This window comes from Somniosus microcephalus, chromosome 15 (assembly GCF_052327205.1).
Source record: "Somniosus microcephalus isolate GS21.2 chromosome 15, FLI_Smic_1.0, whole genome shotgun sequence".
Classification (NCBI taxonomy): Eukaryota; Metazoa; Chordata; class Chondrichthyes; order Squaliformes; family Somniosidae; genus Somniosus; species Somniosus microcephalus.
Window position 1 is genome coordinate 52,535,837 of NC_141001.1, and position 23,205 is coordinate 52,559,041.

Below are 23,205 nucleotides of genomic sequence, written 5' to 3' on the forward strand. Positions count from 1 at the left end.
TCACCGCAGAAGAAGTACAGAAAGGTACATAAGGTGACTGTGAAGAGTCCAGATGAACTGAATTCGGATTCAGACCCCAACAGCAAGGAACTGGGTAGTCTGAGGATTCACAATGTGAGTAAAGAAGCTGACCGACAAACTATCTGGGTCACACTGCAGATTGCAAAAGTCCAAGTGAAGATGGAAGTGGACACCGGATCGGCGTTGACGGTCATGAATAAACAAGATTACAAAAAGTTATTCAAACATATTCCCCTACGGGATACGGAGATAGTATTGCAGACATACACGGGGCATAAAGTATACCCCATCGGAAAGATAAAAGTCAAGGTGAGACACAAGGGCAAAGATCACCAAGGAATGGACTTATATGTACTACCCGAGGGAGGTCCACCACTTCTGGGACGGGAGTGGATCAGGAAAATAAAGATAGACTGGCACTCACTAAACACAATGACGGTAGATTTCGGAAAGAAAGATGTCAAACCTGAACGGTTGTCCAGAATATTGGACGAGGCTAAAGAGGTATTCCAGCAGGGACTGGGAACACTGAGAGGAATTAAGGCAAAAATCAAGATTGCAGAACATGCAAGCCCAAAATTTTTCAAAGCCAGATCGGTACCTTACGCGATACGACCTGCTGTGGAGGCAGAACTGGAAGAGCTTGAACGTGCAGGGGTACTGTTGAAGGTGGACTGGAGTGAGTGGGCCACGCCCATTGTTCCCGTCATGAAGTCTTCATCAAGTAGCAAGCCAGGGGGACCGGGGAAGGTCTGCATCTGCGGAGACTTCAAGATCACAGTTAATCCGGTGCTTCACACGGTACTATACCCGCTTCCGCGGATTGAGGATATCTTTGCTTCATTGTCTGGCGGGAAACACTTCACCAAGATAGACCTGGCACAAGCATATTTACAGATGGAGGTCGAGGAAGAGTCACGCCAGTATCTCACAATCAACACGCACAGAGGCTTGTATCGATATAATAGACTGGTTTTTGGAGTAGCTTCGGCTCCAGCAATTTGGCAGAGGGCCATGGAGCAGGTCTTACAGGGTATTCCAAGCACTCAGTGTTACTTGGACGATATCCTGATTACGGGAGAAGACGAGGAGGAACACCTCACAAATTTGAAACTGGTGCTCACCAGGTTGAAGGAATATGGCCTTCGAGTTAATGGCCAGAAATGTGAGTTCTTCCAGAAACGGATCTCGTACTGCGGTCATGTCATTGACCAAGAGGGGCTGCACAAGTGACCTGACGATCGAAGCGGTCGTGAAGGCCCCCGCTCCGGAAAATGTATCACAGTTGAGGTCGTTTCTGGGGTTGATTAATTATTACCATAAGTTTCTGCCAAATCTATCCACGGTGCTGCATCCGCTGAATGCTCTGTTGCGGAAAGAAGTACCATGGAAGTGGAGCGAGGACTGTAAGAAGGCCTTTCGCAGAAGCAAGGCGTTGATTACCTCTGAGGAAGTGTTGGCTCACTTCAACCCAATGCTACCTCTTCGTCTAGCTTGTGATGCTTCCCCTTATGGTATTGGAGCTGTACTCTCACACAAGTTACCAAATGGCTCGGAAAGGCCAGTCGCATTTGCGTCCCGATCATTGACCTCCGCTGAGCGAAATTATGCTCAGATAGATAGGGAGGCTCTCAGCCTTGTGTGGGGAGTAAAGAAATTCAATCATTACCTGCAGGGCAAGAAGTTTACATTGCTGACAGACCACCGGCCGTTGGTGTCCATATTCAACCCTAACAAGGCCGTTTCCACTATGACAGCACAAAGGCTACAGAGGTGGTCCGTTCTACTAGGGGCACACCAATATGACATCGAATACAAAAGGTCCAAACAGCATGGAAATGCTGATGGGTTATCGCGCCTACCGTTGCCAGTGGAAGAAGAGGCGACTACAGTGGACCCAGTGGAGATGTTCCACTCAACCATAATGGAATGTCTACCAGTAACAAATTCCATGATCGAAAAGGAAACAAGAAATGACCCGACTCTCTCATGAGTCTACGATTTAACGGTGGAGGGATGGCCAGTACATGGCGAACCAATGCTGCCAGCATTTTCGCACAGAAGAGAACAGCTGTCAGTGTGCCGAGGAACCTTGATGTGTGGATCTAGAGTGGTGATTCCACCCAAACTCCAGCAGAAAGTACTAAAGGAGCTTCACGAGGGGCATCTGGGTGGAGTGAAAATGAAGAACCTAGCCAGAGCGTTTGTGTGGTGGCCAGGTATTGATGGAGACATCGAAGAAATAACCAAGAGCTGTCTAGGATGCCAGAAGGTCCAAAACGCGCCACCACAAGCTCCTCTGCATCCATGGGAGTGGCCCTCATCTCCATGGCAAAGGGTACATATCGACTTTGCTGGTCCATTTATGGACTCAATGTTTTTAATCGCGGTGGATGCACACTCCAAGTGGCCGGAGGTAATAAAAATGTCCTCCACCACCACGGAAAAAACCATCACAGTATTAAGGACCATATTTGCCAGGAATGGGCTGCCGGAACAGATCTGTTCTGATAATGGACCGCAATTTGTGTCCGAAGAATTCAGGAAGTTCTTAAAAAGCAATGGGGTCAAGCACTATACGTCCGCCCCATACCATCCCGCCACCAATGGATTAGCTGAAAGGTTTGTCCAGACCTTCAAGAAGGCCATAAAGGCCATGGGTAATGAAGACATAAATCTACAACATAAGGTAGATAACTTCTTGTTGGCGTACAGGAATGCAACACATGCGGTCACAAACCAAACTCCCGCCATAATGTTTTTCAATAGAAGAATAAGATGCCGGCTGGATTTGATTAAGCCAAACGTCAGAAGGGACGTAGAGAACCAGCAATTTCAAGGCATGAATGAAAGGCCAACTAGATCCTTTCAGATAGGTCAACAAGTTTTGGCCCGGGACTACCGTACCGAGAAATGGCAGCCGGGAACTATTGGAAAAAGGCTAGGACCGTTGATGTATACCGTGGACATTGGTGAAAGCATAATAAGGCGCCATGTTGACCAGATCATAGAATCATCCACAAAGGCCCAACCTACTCCACAACTCTATACGTCTAATGTTGAAGCAGAGATACCCAGAGCATCTACCTCCGATCCGGTAATACTGGAATCCGATGAACCTGAAACGGTCCTTCAAGCCGAATCGACCTTGCCAGAAGAACCTACTACACCACCGAAAACGACTACACCACCGAGGTGTTATCCGGACAGAGTCCGGAAGCCTCCAGAGAGACTGAATCTGTGAACTGTTTCACATAAAGTTGTATATATGTTAAGATGTTATATTAATGGGAATATGTATATATTGTTAACCTAAAAAGGGAGGATTGTAGTGTATGTAACGTTCCACCTTTAAGAGAACTATTTTAAGGGTTGCACTACTTTATCTTGGCTACTGTATACTGTAATACCGGTGGTGACCACACCGGTATATAAGTGCTGTGTAAGGATTTATTGGGCAGATTCGCCCTGACCTTCGAATAGTAAAGTCCTGTTAAAGTTACTCTTGTAGTCTGTGTATTAATTCATCATATAACCCACAGACTTTACAGTGGGGGGCTCTCCGATCGCGGGGGTGGGTTATGTAGGGACCCCGGATCCAGGAGGTAGGTATAAAGCCACTTACTTCTGGATCTACCAGTCCCCGCCACGGTTTAACTGCCGGGTTTCATGAAATGTATGAAGCCTGCCCACATGCAGTTAAGTTCAAAATGGAGGTGAAAAAAGAGGCTTCCAGCCTTATTATAATATTTAAATTGATGCACCGCCCCCTGGGAGTGGGCTGGTTGTCCGCCCCCTCCCCCTATCCTGCCACCATTAAAACTGTAAGTGGGCGGGTTGGAGGCGGGATCAGGTCAGGAATCCGATTTTTAACACTTTAACTGCCCCCACATTCCAAACCCATCCTTTTTTTTAAGGGGGAAATTCCGGGCCATAATTTCAATCTATAACTCCTGATACTTTCAGGAATCTTGCCACTCCGGAATTGCATGCCCTTATTTTACTGCTGCCAGTTGTCCATGGGGCATATGAAATTGCTTGCTCAGGCACTAGTGATTTGTTTAATACATCTATGGCTGTTAATTGACCTATTTGCAACATATCCTCCAATACAGCAGTGACTATACTTCAAAAGTACTTCATTGGCTGTAAACATAAGAACATAAGAAATAGGAGCAGGAGTAGGCCAATCGGCCCCTCGAGCCTGCTCCACCATTCAATAAGATCATGGCTGATCTGATCCTAACCTCAAATCTACTATCACTCTCCATCCCACCCGAACCCATGTGATCTCCCGGGAGAGGCGAAAAACCAGATAAAAAAACCAATGGCCAATTTGGGAGAAAAAATCTGGGAAATTCCTCTCCGACCCATCTAGGCAATCGAAACTCGTCCAGGAGAACACTCTGTCCCTATATTTTCTACAGTACTTACCTTCTATAAAGGCGATCTCCACCCCAGCCAGGAACAGGAATAAAACCATCTCCTGAAATCTAACAGAATTAGAACACAAGTGCTTTGAGATGTCCAGAGGTTATGAAATCAGTTATATAAATGCAAGTCTTTCTTCTTTTTATGTTGCTGATCTCCCCAGTGGCACACTGGAATGATTCCAGTTGAGTCGCTAGAAACTCTGGATGCCATTTTATATGGGGTGAGTAGATGAAGAGCACCACGGCGATTTAAATAATGGGAAATCGTGTTATTGGCGCAATGATGTCAGTTTAGCTTAATTTATTTACATCCACCAACAAACTGGCGGGTGCTTCCTGGGGCACTGAAAAATTGGATTGGTAATTGCATGTGGTTATACATGAGTGGAAATCTGTAATAATTGATCTCCACCCCTCTTTCAATCAGTTACACCCATAAATATGACATGTAAATGATCAAAGAAAGTACCCTAGTCCCTTAAGACCCAATGTCAATCTGTGTGCACAGCACAGATAGAAATCTTGACACAATGGCTCAATAGTAATCTAAAGACAACTTCCATGCTGGGGCAGGGGGGCCTGGAATTACATGGGGGAAACCCGGAAGCCAACTGGGCGGGTTGGAATCTGCGCTCTGAATGCAATTGTACCAATTAAATTTGACTTCCGGGTATCGCGTCTCCGAGCTGCGCAGCGGGTGTGATGCAGACCTGCAGGACGTGATTTCAGCTGAATTTAAAGGGGCATTGCACAACTGGAAATTGGAGGTGTTCAGGATGGATGGTGAACATAGAACAAGGGCAACACCCAGATTTAATGATGCCTGGCAAAGGCACGGTGATGGCACCACTAGCATCAACATTTTGCTTGCTGTATCTCTGTAACTGAGGTTGAAAATGGCTGTAAAATATTAACGAGGGAGTTTGCAAATTAGTCACTATGAATTAAAAACTTGAAGCTCAGAGAAATTTGGCTTGCAGCAAAATTTAAAAAATATATATTTTGGTGGGTATTGGAGAGATATAATATCATTTTTTTTCTTCAGTAGGAATATTGAAGAGGAAAATTGGTTCCAGTCAGCTTTAAGCATGAAAACCTTTGATCTAGTTTATTTTAAACTCATTTGAGTGCAGTGTATTTGCTTGGATTGACTTTATTTAAAGGCTAGGTCTGCAGAAGAGAGAGCAATTGCCATGACCAAATGAAAAGACACTTTGTAATGCCAATTTTCTCTATATATTGTCCAGTTTCCAAGTGAGATTTATTTAGGATAAACAAATGTTGCCTGTTGCCCAGAGCCAGCCTTTGAGTCATTGATTACTTTTTTTTTAAAGCAGCACAGAGAAGGAGAGTTAGACCCAAGAATAAAAATAAATAAACAGTCTCTGATATGCTACTTTTGGCAGTGCTGGTGGAAGGGCAGAGTTCTGAGAGTTCAGATCCCGCACTCTATAGATACTTGAAGTAATCTGCACTTTGGACAAATTCTGCCAATTCTTTGTCCCGCTGCTAAATGGAACTCATACAGCAGCTGTGCCCCAGGCAGGAGGACAAACTAATGTTGCCACCTTTAGCTAAATGCCAAGCAGAGAAAGAGCAGGGTATTGAGAGTGCTAGGAGTTGGGATCCTGGCTTGGTTTTTGAGGGTTTTTGTTTGAGATGATAAAAATTCATTCAAAACTTTCATAATTAATGGCTCCAAATTATAGGACAGAGACGCTCTCTTTTACCTGACGGTTTACATATTGATGTGAAGAAAAATCGACTTCTGTTTTAAAATCCATATTTTTACCTTTTAGAAATTTTAAGTTTACATTTTAGAAATTTCTATCATCTTATTCAAAAAATCACTGCCAATCAGATGGTTTCAACTCTGGAATTGCCACGTAGCCAATAGAAGGAGGAAATGTAGCAGGGAACCATTGGAGGAAACATCGCTGATATAAATCCTTTTTGACATCAGCTGCTTAGCAACAGGGAGTCATGCATGGCATAATTCACTTAGCAACAGGGAACGACCAATTGCAACATTAGCTTAACTGATTACGTCAACTGCAGCATCATTAATTTAACAGCAGGTATCACTATCTTCTGGTGGTTGTCCAACTTTTTTTTAATTGATTTTGAAACAGAGTTGCAAAAGACACCAGGAAAGGTAATGCTGCAGATTATTGCAGTCTGCTACATCACTGAATTGTGTTTAACAATGTTCTCTTTTCCTCTTGTGCATTTTCTCTCTCTTTCTCTGTTATATGATACAATCATTTCACAAAGGGAACATCAATAGAGAAACACCTGCTCCAGCTGCAGTGATCAATGTGCTTCTAGGAGGGATGCAGTGCTTGCTAACTATTGTGGCTCGGTCCAGAATCCAATATTCCTGCTCAGACATGTGCAACCATGTTTTATAAATGCAGGGATTGAAAACAAACGTCTGCTGTCTGATTTAAAATTTAGCAGCTGGCCACTTCAAAATTGGACTTTGTGGTTAAAAACCAGGCATGCGGTCAATTATTGTTAGGTACAGAAATGCGAATAGACTAAGTAAAAAGAAAGCAGTTTGCTCACGTCCAACACTGCATGACTCATGTAGCGTTAAGCCTGTGCTGTGCAACATGTCTGTCTCCGTGACATCTCATGTACCTCTACAGTAACTGTATGCTATAAACCAAGTTTGAATATCTACTGTAACAGAGGAGCTGTTATTAGCCCAATAAGGTGTGCTTGTGACAGAGGTGTATTCATAGAAAACATAGAAACATAGAAGATAGGAGCAGGAGTAGGCCATTCGGCCCCTCGAGCCTGCTCCGCCATTCAATGAGGTCATGGCTGATCATCCAAATTCAGTACCCTGTCCCTGCTTTCTCCCCATATCCCTTGATCCCTTTAGCCTTAAGAAATATATCCAACTCCTTCTTGAATATATTTAATGAATTGGCCTCTACTGCCTTCTGTGGTAGAGAATTCCATAGGTTCACCACTCTCTGGGTGAAGAAATTCCTCCTCATCTCCGTCCTAAATGGCTTACCCCTTATCCTTAGACTGTGACCCCTGGTTCTGGACTCCCCGACCATTGGGAACATCCTTCCTGCATCTAGTCTGTCTAGTCCTGTTAGAATTTTATAAGTTTCAATGAGATCCCCTCTCATTCTTCTAAACTCCAGCGAGTATAAGCCCAATCGACCCAATCACTCTTCATACGTCATTCCTGCCATCCCAGGTATCAGCCTGGTGAATCTTTGCTGCCCTCCCTCCATGGCAAGAACATCCTTCCTCAGATAAGGCGACCAAAACTGCACACAATACTCAAGATGTGGTCTCACCAAGGCCCTGTACAACTGCAGCAAGACATCCTTGTTCCTGTACTCAAACCCTCTCGCTACAAAGGCCAACATACCATTTGCCTTCTTAACCACCTGCATGCTTACCTTCAGCAACTGGTGCACAAGGACACCCAGGTCTCATTGCACTTCCCCTTCTCCCAATCTATTGCCATTCAGATAATAATCTGCCTTCCTGTTTTTGACACCAAAGTGGATAACCTCGCATTTATCCACATTATATTGCATCTGCCATGCTTCTGCCCAATCACCCAACCTGTCCAAATCATACTGGAGTTTCTCGGCATCCTCCTCACAGCACACACGCCCACCCAGCTTTGTGTTGTCTGCAAACTTGGAGATATTACATCTAGTTCCCTCGTCTAGATCATTAATATATATTGTGAATAGCTGGGGTCCAAGGACCGATCCCTGCACTACCCCACAAGTCACTGCCTGCCACTCGGAAAAAGACCCGTTTATTCCAACTCTTTGCTCTCTGTCTGCCAACCAGTTCTCTATCCAAGTCAATACCTTGCCCCCAATCCCATGTGCCTTAACTTTACATGCTAATCTCTTATGCGGGACCTTATCGAAAGCCTTTTGAAAGTTCAAATACACCACATTCACTTCCTAATGTCTCAACAGGTATACATCTGACACCCATAGGGGGCCATTTTAACTTTTGGCAATGATGTAAATTGGGCGATATAGGATTGGCCACTCATTATACACCTCCCTAATCGGGCGGGGTGTATAACGGGTGGTTGATTCCATATCGCCAGTTTAACACCCCAGGGACAGTTAAAGTTACCTCCATATTGTGTGTAAATGGAATACCTCTCCTCTATAATGGGCATGCAGCAGACATACAATTGCTTTTACAGTGAACAAGGGTTAAGACCCAAGGCCCATTATGGAGGACATCACCAAGGTTGGAGAAAGTAGAAAAGAAGACGAGGTAAATCAGGAAGTAACGATTAGGTAATATTAAAGTTGGGTTTTAAGACAGGATTAGAGTCAGTTTGGATGGCCTCCAAAGTTTAATGTCATGTCTACACATGAAGAACAACCACTTAGGCGTAGTCCTGGAGGGCTGCCAGTGCCCGTGGAACTGTACTGCAGCAAGAGTCAGCCCCTTCAGGAGAGGAGAGGAGAGGATAAAATTTTAGCGGCAAATGAGAACCTTTGAAAAAGTCTCCAAGGCTGAGCAAAGTTACGCAACAAATTTACATAATTATGTTATTGCCAGGACCTAATTTGTTATTTGACTTTTATTTTGTCAGCCTATAAAAAGGCCGAGGCACTGCAGTTTCATCAGGATCTGCAGGCAGCCTTTGAACGTTGCCTGAGCAGAGTTGGAGACTGCTGTTGTATCTTTAATGAAAAAATGCACACAATTCTGAATCTGTGGCGCCACAAGAGACCACAGTAAACACTGCAGCAACCATATCACCAAGCACAAGCATATAACTATTTAAAATCACGTAAAAGGGAAAAGGAAAAAAAGGATAGACGTGGGAGACACAGATGAGGCCAGATAACTATAATCCCGTGCTTCCTGTCAGCTGTCCTGTTGCTTTTTTAAACAGCTTGCATCAAAAGGCAATGAGAAGGAATAAGCAGAGAGATACACAGGGCCTTCTGGAACAGACCTATAAAAAGGTACGGCTGCACAGGAAGCTTACTCCAGCATTCCTTCGTCAATGTGAGAGATCCGGACTGCCAGTGGCACAGGTGCAACTCAATTCCTGATGGGCTTTTGCACGAGTGAGCTGACACCCAGAATTCCTTGCCTTCACAGTGTGACTGTTTAACCTATGGGGATGAATGGGCCGAGAAATCTTAATAAAGTCTCCAAATTATTCCTGGAATTAACTGTATGCCACTGTCAACCAAGAGGTTATTTGATACTATGACGTATAATTATTGATTACTGTTTTAATTTTCACCCTGGAGCTGCCCACTTTGGCTTAGTAAATATGCCGCCCAGAGTGGAACTGAGCCGTAGACCAGAAACATCTCGGCTTCAATCCCAGTTGTATGCTAAGCTAGGGCAGCTGCTTTTAGCCTAAGTTGCAGCAGCAGAACTACAGCTAATCTCAGTGCTCACTGCCGACGGAAGTGGTGGAAGTGGAGACAATCAATGTTTTCAAGGGAAGACTGGATAGGCACTTGAGGGAAATAAACTTGCAGGGCTATGGGGATAGAGCAGGGGAGTGGAACTGACTGGATTGCTCTGCAGTAAGCTGGCGTGGACTCGATGGGCCGACTGGCCTCCTTCTGTGCCGTTATGACTCTATGGGGGCGATTTTGTGACTGGGGGTGCGTTGCAGGCGGGACTGCTGCTTGTCGGGTCGATGCCCCGCCTCCATTGATTTGTGGTCAACCCACGCTATTTTCCCTTGATTGACCTTGTTAAGCCCGCCCAGCGTTTCATCTGTCAAAAATGTTTGACAGATGAATTGTCATCGTTTGACAGCTCTGCGAAGCTGTCAAACAGTGACATTCTCTGCAGTTTGATGAGGTCTTGCATACAAGACCTCATCAACCTTCTTTCTTTTACAGAATTGAGATGGTTGTTGCATCTGAGAATGTAATGGCCATCTCTCATCTGCGTACAACCCGACTGAAGTCTGCAGGGAGAAACAAAGGTAAGTACACTTTTAAAAACACTTTGCACTTACCTCAGATACTCACCTCTACACTCTTGCACCCATCACTTACCTTCACACCACACTTTTATACACCCCCCCCCGATCCCCGCAGGCCCAGCACTCGCCTCGCTGAGCTGGTGGGTTTTGGAGCCTTCGGGAAGCCCACACTTGTGAGGGCAAAAAGGGGACAATCATATTTTCTGCCTGTTAATTACCTGTTAACAGGCAGCTAATAGGCTTTAATCCCTTCCCGCCTCCAAGGAGATGGGACCCGACGTGGGACGGCTACCTGTCTCCTGGCAAGATGGCATGGAGGCGGGTTGGGGGAAGGTTGGGCTACCGCCCCCAAAATCTGCCATTTTCCCGGCAGTCCTGCCTCCACACCCGCCTCCCCAGGGCTGGCAAAATTGCCCCCTATGACTCTACCCCAAGCGAGGTTAGAACATTCAGACAAGGTTTCCACTACTGATCACTACCCATGACCTCTGCTGGAAAGTGCACGGAAGTGGATGTCAGATGATGGCATGATCAGGTTCAGCTTTGATGGCCCTACTATTAGCATAGCCTACTGACACTCACTGCTTGTACTCACACAAAAAGAATCACCATTTTGGTGAGGTACAAGAGGACAGCCAACAGCTGAGGAGAGGATAAAACTGATGATTAAAAAAAAAATTACTCTGGCCTATTCCTTGGACTTTAAAAATGTATTTACTGCCACTGGATAACTCAGGGATTTGGCATGATGTGGCACAACTTGTTCTTCAACTCATCATTGTCTCCCAGAGCATGCTCCATCTGCAGCCAAGCAGGTAGGCGGGCATTAGAGTTGCTCCGAGCCCTCCAATAAAACTGCTTTCAGTGAAGGCTGCAAAAATAGGGCCGGGATGCCTTTCCCTGGTAGTTCTTCATGCTTCCTGCCTGGGTGGAGACAACATCTAGTTTGTGCTTGATGCCTCCCTGCGCTGGTGCAATCAAGATGGTTAATTCAGCAAAGAAATGAAACGTGTACCAGCTCTCAGTAGATGGAATGTGTTGGTGTACCAAAAAATTGCACCATCCCATCACCAGCGTGGTACAGTATGCAACAGACTAGCTGCATGAAAAGTTTTCAAGTGTGGTACATCAGCTTGAGTTGTGTAACTATGGGATTGCAATTATTGCCATGGAGTATTCGAGCAATGAAAAATGTCTGCCCACTCATAGGATTTTAAAACAGAAAAAAGCTTTAGGAATTTCAGAAACAAAACAATACTGGGCGAGCAATGTGCACTAACAATCTTCCATAGTGCGCAAAATATGATTATTTGATTCTGACCAAGAGCCTAAACATTATCAGAATTTTATTATTCAGGGACAGTCTCAGAACACAGCCCAAGGAACTGTTCCGTGCTGACGCAGGACAGAACTCAGTACACTCTCCAAACTGTATTTTTCATTCATCTATTTGGCTGTCTCTCACAGTTCCAACAGTTGTGCCATGAGCCACCAGATAGCACCATTATAAACAGCTCTTTAAACCCTACATGAGTGGTGCTTTTGGAAGAAGAATTGCCCTATCTACCCAATCACCTGGTGACCTTGTGTTTGATTCCATGGAGGTATGGCATAAATAAAGTAGCACAGTCTAATGTGTAATCTTGCTAAAGTCATTTATGGCTCCAGTAAAATGACACATTATGTTAACTTTGGGGTTTCATTGCCTGAAAGTATGCTGTCTATGGGAATCCTATCGATCACTTAAAGGTTTAATATAGTGGCCCAGTAATTCGGGTCCAAATGCGTGAGTACGGTCTGGGTACTCACGCATCTGGCCGGATGAAATGCCGGCGTTCAGGAAACACCGTGCATGCGGAGAACGCCGGCATTTCCGGTCCTCTGAACGAAGGGGTTCAGAGGCACAGCGCGTGCGCAGTGAACTTCGTCGATTTCATTCATGGATTCAGTGAGGGTAAGTCCTTACAAGTTACACTTGAAAAAAGCATGTGTAAAGTTGTTCCAAGGCTGCGGAGGAAGATATATTTTATCGTGGAGCTTCTGTGAGGAAAGTTATTTTAAGAAATGCTGAGGTTAGTTTTAAAGTTTAATTTTTTTTTTTTTAAACGGGTTTTCAGTACGGTAGGTAGAAGGAGCAATTGTGGCTGTGTGAATTGAATGTGAGAATGAGTGTTCTAAAATGAGTAATGTAACATTTCCAACACTTTTAAGAAAGAAACTTTTCATCAGTAATAAGTAATTATGTATGTATGTCCGCATATATTCCTTTATGTATATGTATGTATGTTTTATATTCCTTTACTTATGTGTATGAATGTATGTTTTTAATTATGATTTTCCAATAAGTTACTTTCTCTGAAAGTCATAATTAAATACATACATTCATACACATAAGTAAAGGAATATATACATACACGCAAAGGAATATATACAGACATACATACATAATTACTTAAAAGAATATATTACTGATGAAAAGTTTTTCTTAAAAATGTTGGAGTCATTTTCACATTTAATAAACGCAGCAAATTCAATTCACATAGCCACAATTGATCCTTCTACCTACAGTACTGAAAACCCGTTTTAAAAAACAAAAATAAACTTTAAAACTTACCTCAGCATTTCTTAAAATAACTTTAATCCCTTTCCCAAACAACCGCAGCCTCTGGAGCAACTGTACTCATGCTTTTTTCATGTGTAAGTTGTAAGGACTTGACCTCACTGAAAGCATGAATGAAAGCGGCGAATTTTACTGCGCACGCGCTGCCTGTACAGTCGCACGCGTTCTGCCTCTGAACCCCTTCGTTCAGAGGACAGGAAATGCCGGTTTTCCCCGCATGCGCTGTGCATGCTGAAAACCGGCATTTCCTCCGGACAGACGCGTAAGTACCCCGACCGTACTCGCGCGTTTGGAAGGGAATTACTGGGCCAACATTTTACATGTCAATAAAATGAAAAATTTAACAATTGCACGATTTGCCCCCTCGCATCTGCGACTGAGGGTCCAAGGAGGTGCATTGCGCAACAGGTCATCGTCGTACGTATCCTCACACTGTTCCCTTTCGGGAACTGTATGAAGTGGTGGAAGGATTTCTGGCCACGTTAACACTCCTTCCGTGACCATAACCATCTTCATACCAGCCATTAGGGTGGTTAGTCCTATGGCGTGAGGGTTTTACGGGCTCCCACAAACCATCTGAGGGGGGGGCCACCCACACCCGCGGACGCAAGTGTCCCGCTGGATGTCCACCCAGAATTTATAGTTGGAGCTCCGACTCCACTTGCCGGGACTGTCTGGAGCGGGGTTCGAAACCCTACTCCTTCTGGCCCAGCGGCGGGGATGCTTACCGCTACGCAAAAGGCCCACTTCGCGCAAAAGGTGACACCCATACGTTTCCTGCGCCTTTTCCCTCCCCGTGACTGGAGCCCTATGCTGCCACTTGAAAGACCAAGCTATCATCTGTCCTTTTTGCGGCGCCTTTGACTTCTCATTACCAATGATGAGCAGGCGCTGCGCCTCCACCTCGTTGAGGAGATTGCTAAGGTCATCATCAGTTCAATTGTGAGTTCTTTTAATGCCGTGAATTGTGCTCATTCCAGCCATTTCACGTTGCTAATCGGATTGGGCCTTTGGCGTAGCGGTAGGATCCCCGCCGCTGGGCTAGACGGGGTAGGGTTTCGAACCCCGCTCCAGACAGTCCCGGCAAGTGGAGTCGGAGCTCCGGCTCTAAATTCTGGGTTGACATCCAGTGGGATATTTGCGTCCATGGGTGTGGGTGGCCCCCCCTCCTTGTATAGCTTGTGAGAGCCCGTAAAACCCTCGCGCCATAGGACTAACCACCCTAATGGCTGGTTCAAAGATGGTTACGGTCATGGAATGAGTGTTAATCACGGCCATAAATCCTTCCAGCACTTCATACAGTTCCCCAAAGGGAACAGTGTGAAGACACGTATGACGACGACATTGGTAAATAAATAAATGGAATTAAAAAAATTATTTTAGGGCTTTTAAAAGTCTTTAAATTGCTTTAATTCTGTTTAAAACTACTTCAGATTCTTCAAAATAATGTAAACGTTTTTAAAAGTTTATAAAAGTTACCAAAAGCTTCATAAAAATACCAAAAACCTATTTAAAATGCTGCTTTGCATGTAAAAATGCTTAGCAGCTTGTGAGAAACATTGGGGGCGTGTCCTATTAAACTGAGACCTCAAGGGGCGTGTCTCACTTGCACAGCGCACTACAGGCTTCGCGCTGGCTGCACTCCTGGGCGGCGTGACGTCAGACGCTGCCCGGGATTCTTCTTTTTCAAACACGAATTCCAGGCGTCCCTGGAGGTGAAATGTCAGCGCGTCGGGTAAGTGCATATACGGGGCTTGCACGCGCGGCAAGCCACCGACCCAAATTACTGGGCCAGTATATCTTGTAAATATTGATAGACATCTAGGCCTAGAAATTCAGTTGTTAGCGCCAGCCGCTAGCGCCTTAGGAGGAGGAGAAGTGGGGCGCTAAGCGGCTAGCGCCCGGGTGCGGCGCGATCTGCACCTCTCGCGAACTTCACTCAAGATTCAGCGACGGCGCTAAACCGAAGCGCCCGCTCAGCTGCGCGCGCAGATCGTGACATCATTTCATGGTGCAACGCCCTTGGTGCGCCCCGAACCAGAACTTCAGTGGCGCCGCTCTTCTTTGCGCCTGGCGCCCCCAGCGACTGATAGAGGGGAACGGTTCCCAGTCGCTGCGGGGCGCGGGGGGCGCTATTTAAAGGGGACTCCTCCTGCATTATAAGTAGCAGCCATTTTGTGCCAATCCTTCTGTGTGAGAGACGGATATTTGGAGAGAGACAAAGGCAGAGAGCTTTCTGCTTTGACTCAGCGCTCGCACAGGTACTTCTGGCTTCAGGCCAGAGCTTTGCACTTGGATTTCACTTTCAGTGCCATAGCCTTGAGTCGCCATATATAATGGGGGCTGCAATGGGTGGAAACGTTGGCTTTCTGCATTGCATTCAAAGGGATCAGAGACGCCGTGAGAGAGTGCCAGTCATGGCCAGACGGAGAAGGGCCAACAGGCGTCGGCACAGGAGGCCTTACCCACCCAGGGTATACTGCCAGCAGTTCTCATATCTGAACATGTCTGAGGAGCAGTGTGTTCGGAGGCTGTGATTCAGAAGGGAGGTGGCCACTGAGATCTGCCACCTGCTTTGCACAGATCTGCAGCCACAGCTGAAGAGCAGGACGTTTCTGTCGGTGGCAGTGAAGGTGACGGTGGCTCTCAACTTCTATGCCACCGGCTCCTTCCAATCCGCTACTGGGGACATTGCCAACATCTCCCAGTTCGCGATACATTGCTGCATCCGCCAGGTGAACAATGCCCTTTTCAGAAGGAGATGTCAGTACATCTCCTTCCCCATGACCCTGGACAAGCAGCAAGAGCGTGCAATGGGATTTGGAAGAATAGTGGGCTTCCCCATGGTCCAGGGCGTAGAACTGATGAACCAGCAATGGTCAGGCCTTGCTTCAGGGCTGCCGTGTGCAGGGCATGGCAGCCAAACAAGTCGACCCTCCCCTTTTAAGAGCTGACCAGCGCCAGCATGTCTGCCTTCATTCAGAAACTCGCCGCACCTGCGCTGCGCCCGCCCTCGGTGTTAGCGCCTCGGCACGCCGGCTTAGCGCCTTATGATAGTCGTGCATCGCCTGCTTTAGCGCAACAGCAACCTCTTGGGGCGATGCAACTGAATATCGGCGAAGGTGGCGCTAAGTTGCGCCGGGCGCTAAATTTAGCGAACGCCCGGCTGCAGCGCCCCAAACGTGGCGATACTGAATTTCTGGGCCCTAATCTTTTTACCACTAATTACCTAAAGAGATGCCAATGTACAGATGTAGATATCCCAATTCACAATTTGGAAGCTTGACTGGTATGCAATGCTGAAATCGCATCTATATGATCTTGCCATTCTTAAACCTGTCGTATGGCACAGTGGGTAAAGGCAGTGCCTGATTGTAGCACTTGGCCATACAAAACAGTACAGTCTCAGGATCCAAGTGCCAGTCTGTACTGAATTAGCTGCTCTCTATCAGTATGTAGCAGAAGTGCTGCAGTTGATTGATACATCCCTGACCCAGGGAGGGCAAAAATCAGCTAGGGCTCCCACTTCTGATGACCAGCTTTATTCATTTGTTTTTGGGATGTGGATAACTCTGGCAAGGCTGCATTTATTGCCCATCTGCAGTTGCCAACAACAACAACTTATATTTAGATAGCGCCTTTAACGCAGTAAAACATCCCAAGGCACTTCACAGGAGCGATATCAAACAAAATGTGATGCCAAGCCACATAAGGAGATATTAGGGCAAATGATCAAAGGCTTTGTCAAAGAGGTAGGTTGTAAGGAGCGTCTTAAAGGAGGAAAGAGAGGTAGCGAGGCAGTGAGGTTTAGGGAGGGAATTCCTGAGCTTAGGCCCTTTGAAGGTGGTGGTGCTTGTGGAGATGGTGATGCCACAATGGTGTTAGGAAGGAAATTCCAGACGCAGCAACTGTGAAGAAATGGTGATTATATGCCCAGGTCAGTGTGGCTTGGAGCGAATCCCTACTGGAAAGTGTACATGTTTGGTCTTGTGTGAGGACTGGATTAGGCTCAGTTCTCATGCCTCCCATAGTGAAATAGTCAACATTCATGTTCTAGACATACAGATGAGATATCAGAGGGCTGACAGAACCCATGAAATCTTGCCCTGGAATGGGTCAGCATGTGTTGGAGAGCAGGGGAGAAAATGAGCAGAAAAAAACAAAACCTGTGACATATAACCAAATTCCCAAACCCCCTGCTGGTTAGTGTTTCCATGATCATTCTCATGTGAACAGTCCGCAGTTATCTCTGTGCAGTGGTCTACATAGAAACCTCATTATCCCTGACCAGGTTTATTGTATTACCTCCTCAAAACATCTTTTTTGTCCCCAAAATAATATCATAAATATAGTATACTGTACCTCCTGGCAATAAGTATGTTATCCCCATGTAAAGTACCATCAACAGCCAGATAAAACAAATATTATTCCAGTTACACCATCACATTGCATTATTGCGGCATAACTTCCTGAGCATTCAGTAAAATTGACTGTAGTCTATGATTAGTGAAGAGCACAACCACAACTCCCATTTGACAAGGAGTATCAATGGGTAGAAAGGAACAGCAGGTGTAATGGGAAGTGAGACGCAATACAAAAGTTCATTTGTAGGTTCTTGTGTATTATCTCTATTGGGGAGCAATATTAGCACACAACATACAAACACAGTCATATGAAATTCCTCTACCCACTGTTTTAATGGAGGGATTAACCTGTTTAAAATAATGTAGCTGACAAAGAAATGTCATACAGTGCATTAACATGCTCATGGTGGTACAGTAATAACATACAGTACGATTTCAACCCTTAATTCTGCAATCCCATTGTATTTTTATTTCTTTCCTTTCAAAAGTATTTTTATTGTTCCCATTTCCCACCAGGTTTCTATGTTCACATGCTAATGGAACTGCTTTAGCCCCTGGTTTTGAACTGCCCGGGTTCAGGATGGCTTTACTACGAAATCTAGGACCGTCCTCTAGCTCCTAATTACACTTCATGCAGCTTCCTATGTTATTGCATCCCCCCAAATCGCTTCCCTTTACTGTTTTTTGTTAAAATCCATTTGTCAGGAAACTATTCGTCCTGAATTTCCTGGAAAGTTTTGGTGTAACTACATGCAAGAGTGGCATTGCGCTGGGTTTTTTCCGAGGAAATTAGCACGTAACTGATTGGTGCTGATTTTATGTTGAAATATCGCTATGTAGGAATTTCCTCGCTTGTTTGCACCGCTTCTGAGATATGCCTGCTGAAACTCTCTATTGCTCCATTTTACATAGCTCCACCTCCATGCAAAAGACCACCTCCTGCGAGTTTCCTAGATTTACACGAATAATACGCTGGCATAGATTTTCACTCAAAAGTTTAGGCAGAGCACAGCCCAAAATTCACCTCATATCAGCGTAACAGATTTCTGGAGTTAGATAGCAATTTCCTTTGTGAGTTCTTTTTGGAATTTTTTTTCTTCCCAAGACCGGCACTATATTTAACCAAAGTGCTGCCGGTCTCAGTGCACCCAAAATTTTTCAGACCCCCCACCTTGCCACATGCTCAGAAGGACTAAGCAGCCTTCCTAATGGGAATACCCCTGTTTTGAATAATAATGGTAGAGGAAGAGGAACAGCAGAGGCAAGCGGTTCTGAGACTGAGGCTCCATGGCAGAAGACAGCAGCCCACTTGCTGTGTTACCCCAATTGGTGGCGGTGTATTTGCGCTTGTTTTACACTGGTTTTTATGTTCCAATGTAGGCAAACAAGCTCCGTAAGAAATTTCATCGTAAATTCCCATTGGCAAGAATAGCATAGAAACTGGTGTAAGTCTTGGCATAATTTCTGTGCAAGCCAGGAAATTCCGAGCCATTTTTCTTAAGTCAATATTTTGGGGTGTCCCAGTAGGAATTAAATTGTCAGCTTTCTTGATGGCTTAGTGGGTAAAGGCACCATGTGGGGTGTAACTTAATCATACTGGTCACAGGCCCCAGGTTTAATCCAAGTCGGTGATTAACTGGGGCAGTACAGTTGGCCGTAGTACCCCAGGCTAGAGGGAAATGTCAGCCAGAGTATCTGTTCTTGATTACTGTAATGACAGGATTGGGTTTATATGTGATGCCCTGCATGGTAGCATAGCTTGCTGACATTCATTTTCTGGGCTTACACATGAAGAATGGCCACTTGGGTGAGGGTAAGAATCAGTGCCCTGAGAAGGGGATAAAATAGAAAGGGGAGGAATTGGAAATTGAACTGTCTTCAGGAAAATCCATCAGAACTGCTTTAATTACATTGCTCATCAATTAGTGCCTCTGCAGATGGCCTTTTACACAGGATTTTCCCCAATGGTCCACATCAATTGTACTACAATTTTCACAGTTATTGTAATATTTTTGCCCCTCATTTCCTGGTTTATTATTGTGTAACACCATGAACCCTTTCTCCCTAAACGGAAGTAAAGGAGTGGATCTGTGAGCAGACCTAAGCTGCATTCCTGGCACAGTCCCTTCCAGCTAAAAAAATCTCTCCCTTGCCATTTAAGGAAATGGAAACTCAAAGCAGTCTTGCATGCAAATACTGTGTGTATATGTCTTTTTTTTCCCTTTCTCTTTCTTCCCCCCTGCTATGGACAGAATGAATTGTTATTTTTAACTCCTTGGAATTATTTGAACATGTAAACAAACGCTGTAGCAGCTTATTTTCAAAGTGATGAATGGAGTTTAATAATGGTGCTGAATATGATCCATTGCGCAAGAGTAACCACATTCTAGCGACACATTATTTTGTTGCATTCATTACAAATTTATTAGTAAGAGCAACTTATTAATAAATATGTAACTGTCACCCCAAATCTTATTGCAATATGAAAACAAACCCTCCTTCTTTATTACTGTGGTAATTATAACACTGTTATTGGTATCATTTGACAACTGTCTCTTATGAAGTATTATCCAACTGCTATCTTATCGCTGTGATGCAGGGTCACAGACATTCTTGAGTCAATCTGGTGATACAGACACATAAGGTCCTAAATTGTGTGTGGCACATCCACACTGTTAACACAATCGGCTGATAAATCTGTCACAGCAAGATTTATCATTAGAAGGACCCTCACTGTTTTAAAAAACCATATCCTGTAAGCCGACTTGGATTGGGTTATATAAAGAAATAACCAACTTTTCTATTTATTTTGCATTCTACTGTTTATCACCCAGTTCCGGTCCCTTGGGCCATTTATATCTCCAGCTGCCTGCTCCATTCCCAACTGGTCCAGAGTGGGTTAAACACCATTTCACAACGACTTCAATAGAGCTGTCACTCGGTGCCTGATTTGTGATATTCCATGGCTGGTATCTGCAGCCGGCCTCATGTCTCCTCTTGAGAACACTCTAAAGCTGAGAAGCTGCCCTCCATTTCCAGTGCTGTGGAGCCATTTTTGAGGATGCTATGCAGAGGCTCCTGATTTTCCTCATTCTCTTCGTTTTCTTGAGCTTTGGAGGCCAGCAATTCTGCTGCCCCTTCACCCACCAATGTCACCCCATTTGCTACATTTGGTGGGTACTTGGCAGGATTATGATCATAGGAAAGCAGTTTGAGCCTTGAAAGGTGTTCCATATTAGGGAAATCGGTGATTTTATTTTTGTCCACATCAAGGATTTCTAGAAATTCCATTTTCAATAACACCTTTGGGAAGTCCTCGAATCTATTGCCATATAACCAAAATCCACGCAGGTTTATGAACCTAACCAGATCCTCTGGTAAAGACTTTAGCTTGTTGTCCCCCATCTGTAGCGACCTCAGACTGGGCATATTAATTAACTGTTTGGGAAATTTTCTGAAATAGTTGCTCTCTATCCATAGACACCTGAGGTTTTCTAGATTCCTAAACTCTGGAGGAATTGTCATTAATCTATTGCTACCAAGGTAGAGCCGGGTTAGGTTCTGCATATTGCATATAACTTTAGGCACATCTTCAAATTTGTTAAAGTCCAGTGCTAAGATCTTTAAGTTGACCAGCTGCTCAAACTCATTAGGGAGTTCCCTCAGCCTGTTGTTGCTGATGTACAGCTTCTCTACATATGTGAAGGAGCAGATTGGAACCGGGAGTCTCTTTATCTTCTTGTGGCAGGCATCCAGCATCCTGTCGGCCATTACCTCGTCCATGTCGTTCGAAATACAGCTCAGTTCATCATCAGAGCTGCAAGATAAGACAGAGGCAACCTTCTGAAACGCACTCCCCATTTTCATTCTTGGAGGTCAGCCCTCCCTACACAGGATAAAAAAATCAGAATGGAAAATTTATAACATAGATCATCAAAATGCCCCTTTGGGTGAAAAAGTCATAGATGGCTGTAAGACAGTTACAAAGCAATCGCGTGATGCAGATGTTTAGAAAATATGAACTGCACGATTGCAAAATCAGAAGATCATTATAGATGACACAGGCCATTTAGCCCATCTTAGTTCATCCATCCAGAAAGACCCTAAAGTCCCCCACTATGGCATCCAATTATTTCTTAAATGATTCCAGGGTTTTTGCCACTCCATCTGGGAATCCATTCCGTGTACTGATCATTCTGTGTGTGAATAAGAACTTCCCGACATCAGTCCTAAATTTGCTTTATACGAGTTTGAACTTGTGTCCCCTTGTCCTACTCTCACAATTTAGTTAAAATAATTTTTCAGATTTAAGTTTTTTATACTGTATCTTATATACCACGAAAAGATCACCTCGCAGATGATTCAAGGCTGATAAACCGAAGTTTCTCCACTTTTTCCCGATAACTCGGACCTCCAACAGGAGTGATAAACCTTCTGGTTCTTCTTACCATTGTCTTTAGGTTTAAATGTTGCCCTTTTGTCTCAGTGACAAGAATTGAACATATTACTCAAGATACAGTCTGACTAGAGCACTATACAATTTAATCATGACTTTCCCTATCTTGTGCTCTACTGTTTTAAACCTCTCCGCCTCTCTACCTCTCTCTTCTCCTGTAAGCAATGCTCCTTAAAACCTACCTCTTTGACCAAGCTTTTGGTCATCTGTCCTGATATCTCCTTCTGTGGCTCAGTGTCAAAAATGTTTTTATTGATATTGCTCTTGTTAAGCGCCTAGGGATGTTTTGCTACATTAAATGCACTATATAAATGTAAGTTGTTGTTGTTATGGCTGTGCAGCTTTCTGTTGACATATTGAGCATCGAGTCTACTAACACTTTTAGATCTCTTTCAAACTTATCCTTAGCCATTTCATTGCTATTCATGAAATACATGTGTTGTCCATTTTTCCTTCCTATGTGTAGAACTTTACACTTGTCCCTATTAAATTTCATCTGCCATTATTCTGCCCACTTACATATTTTGTCCAACTAATTTTGAAATTTTTGATCTGCCTCCTCCAATTCCATTGCCTCCTACTAGCTTGGTATCATCTGCAAACTTGACCAATTTTCACTGAGTTTCTGAATCCAAGTTATTGGTGTAAATTAGAAACAGCAGTGGTAACAATACTGATCGCTGGAACACTCCATTCAGAACCACCACCATCCCAACATAACTCCTCCAACAAGTACTATTGATCTCCACCCTTTACCTAATTTCTTATCCATTCCTAAGATTTATCCTGAATCCACACAGCTTGGAGCTTAACTAATAACATATTGGTTGGAAATTTGTTAAATGCTTTTTAGAAGTCTAGTTATAATATGCATAGAGCTCTCCGCGGGATCTTCCCCACCTGAATCCATGTTGACTGTTGTTTACGAGATTATTGTTGTAATCCTCAAACTTACTCCTGATAATTGATTCCATTATTTTACACCGGATTGAAGGAAAATAAACGAGTCTGTAGTTGCCTGTGTCTGTTTAGTTGCCCTTTTTGAAAATGGGCACCATGTTTGTCTGTTACCAACCAACTGATACCTCAATTCAGTGTCCAGGGACTTCCTCATAATGATAGTCAATGTCTTACAAATCTTGAGCAGGAGTTTCCACTCGGTTCTGCTGGTTTTTTCAGCGCAATTCATCCGAAATCAGCCAAACAAGCGCAAAAGATTGCAGAATTTTAAGCGCCAATCGAGTTTCTGCGATCTTTTGTGCTAGTTTTAAAAAAAAATCACGTTAGAAGCCAGCCCGGCCCACAAAACTAGCCACGCCCCCGTATCAAATTAATCA

At 44.4% G+C, this 23,205-nt stretch overlaps 1 protein-coding gene across 1 annotated transcript; it reads right to left on the reverse strand.

Moving 5' to 3' along the window:
- Positions 1–17,668: 17,668 nt before the first annotated feature.
- On the reverse strand, positions 17,669–21,530 carry lrrc10b (leucine rich repeat containing 10B). The gene has a single exon (XM_086008473.1). The coding sequence runs from the start codon at positions 21,277–21,279 to the stop codon at positions 20,398–20,400; it is 882 nt and encodes a 293-aa protein (XP_085864599.1). The 5' UTR covers positions 21,280–21,530; the 3' UTR covers positions 17,669–20,397.
- Between the last annotated feature and the right edge of the window lie 1,675 nt (positions 21,531–23,205).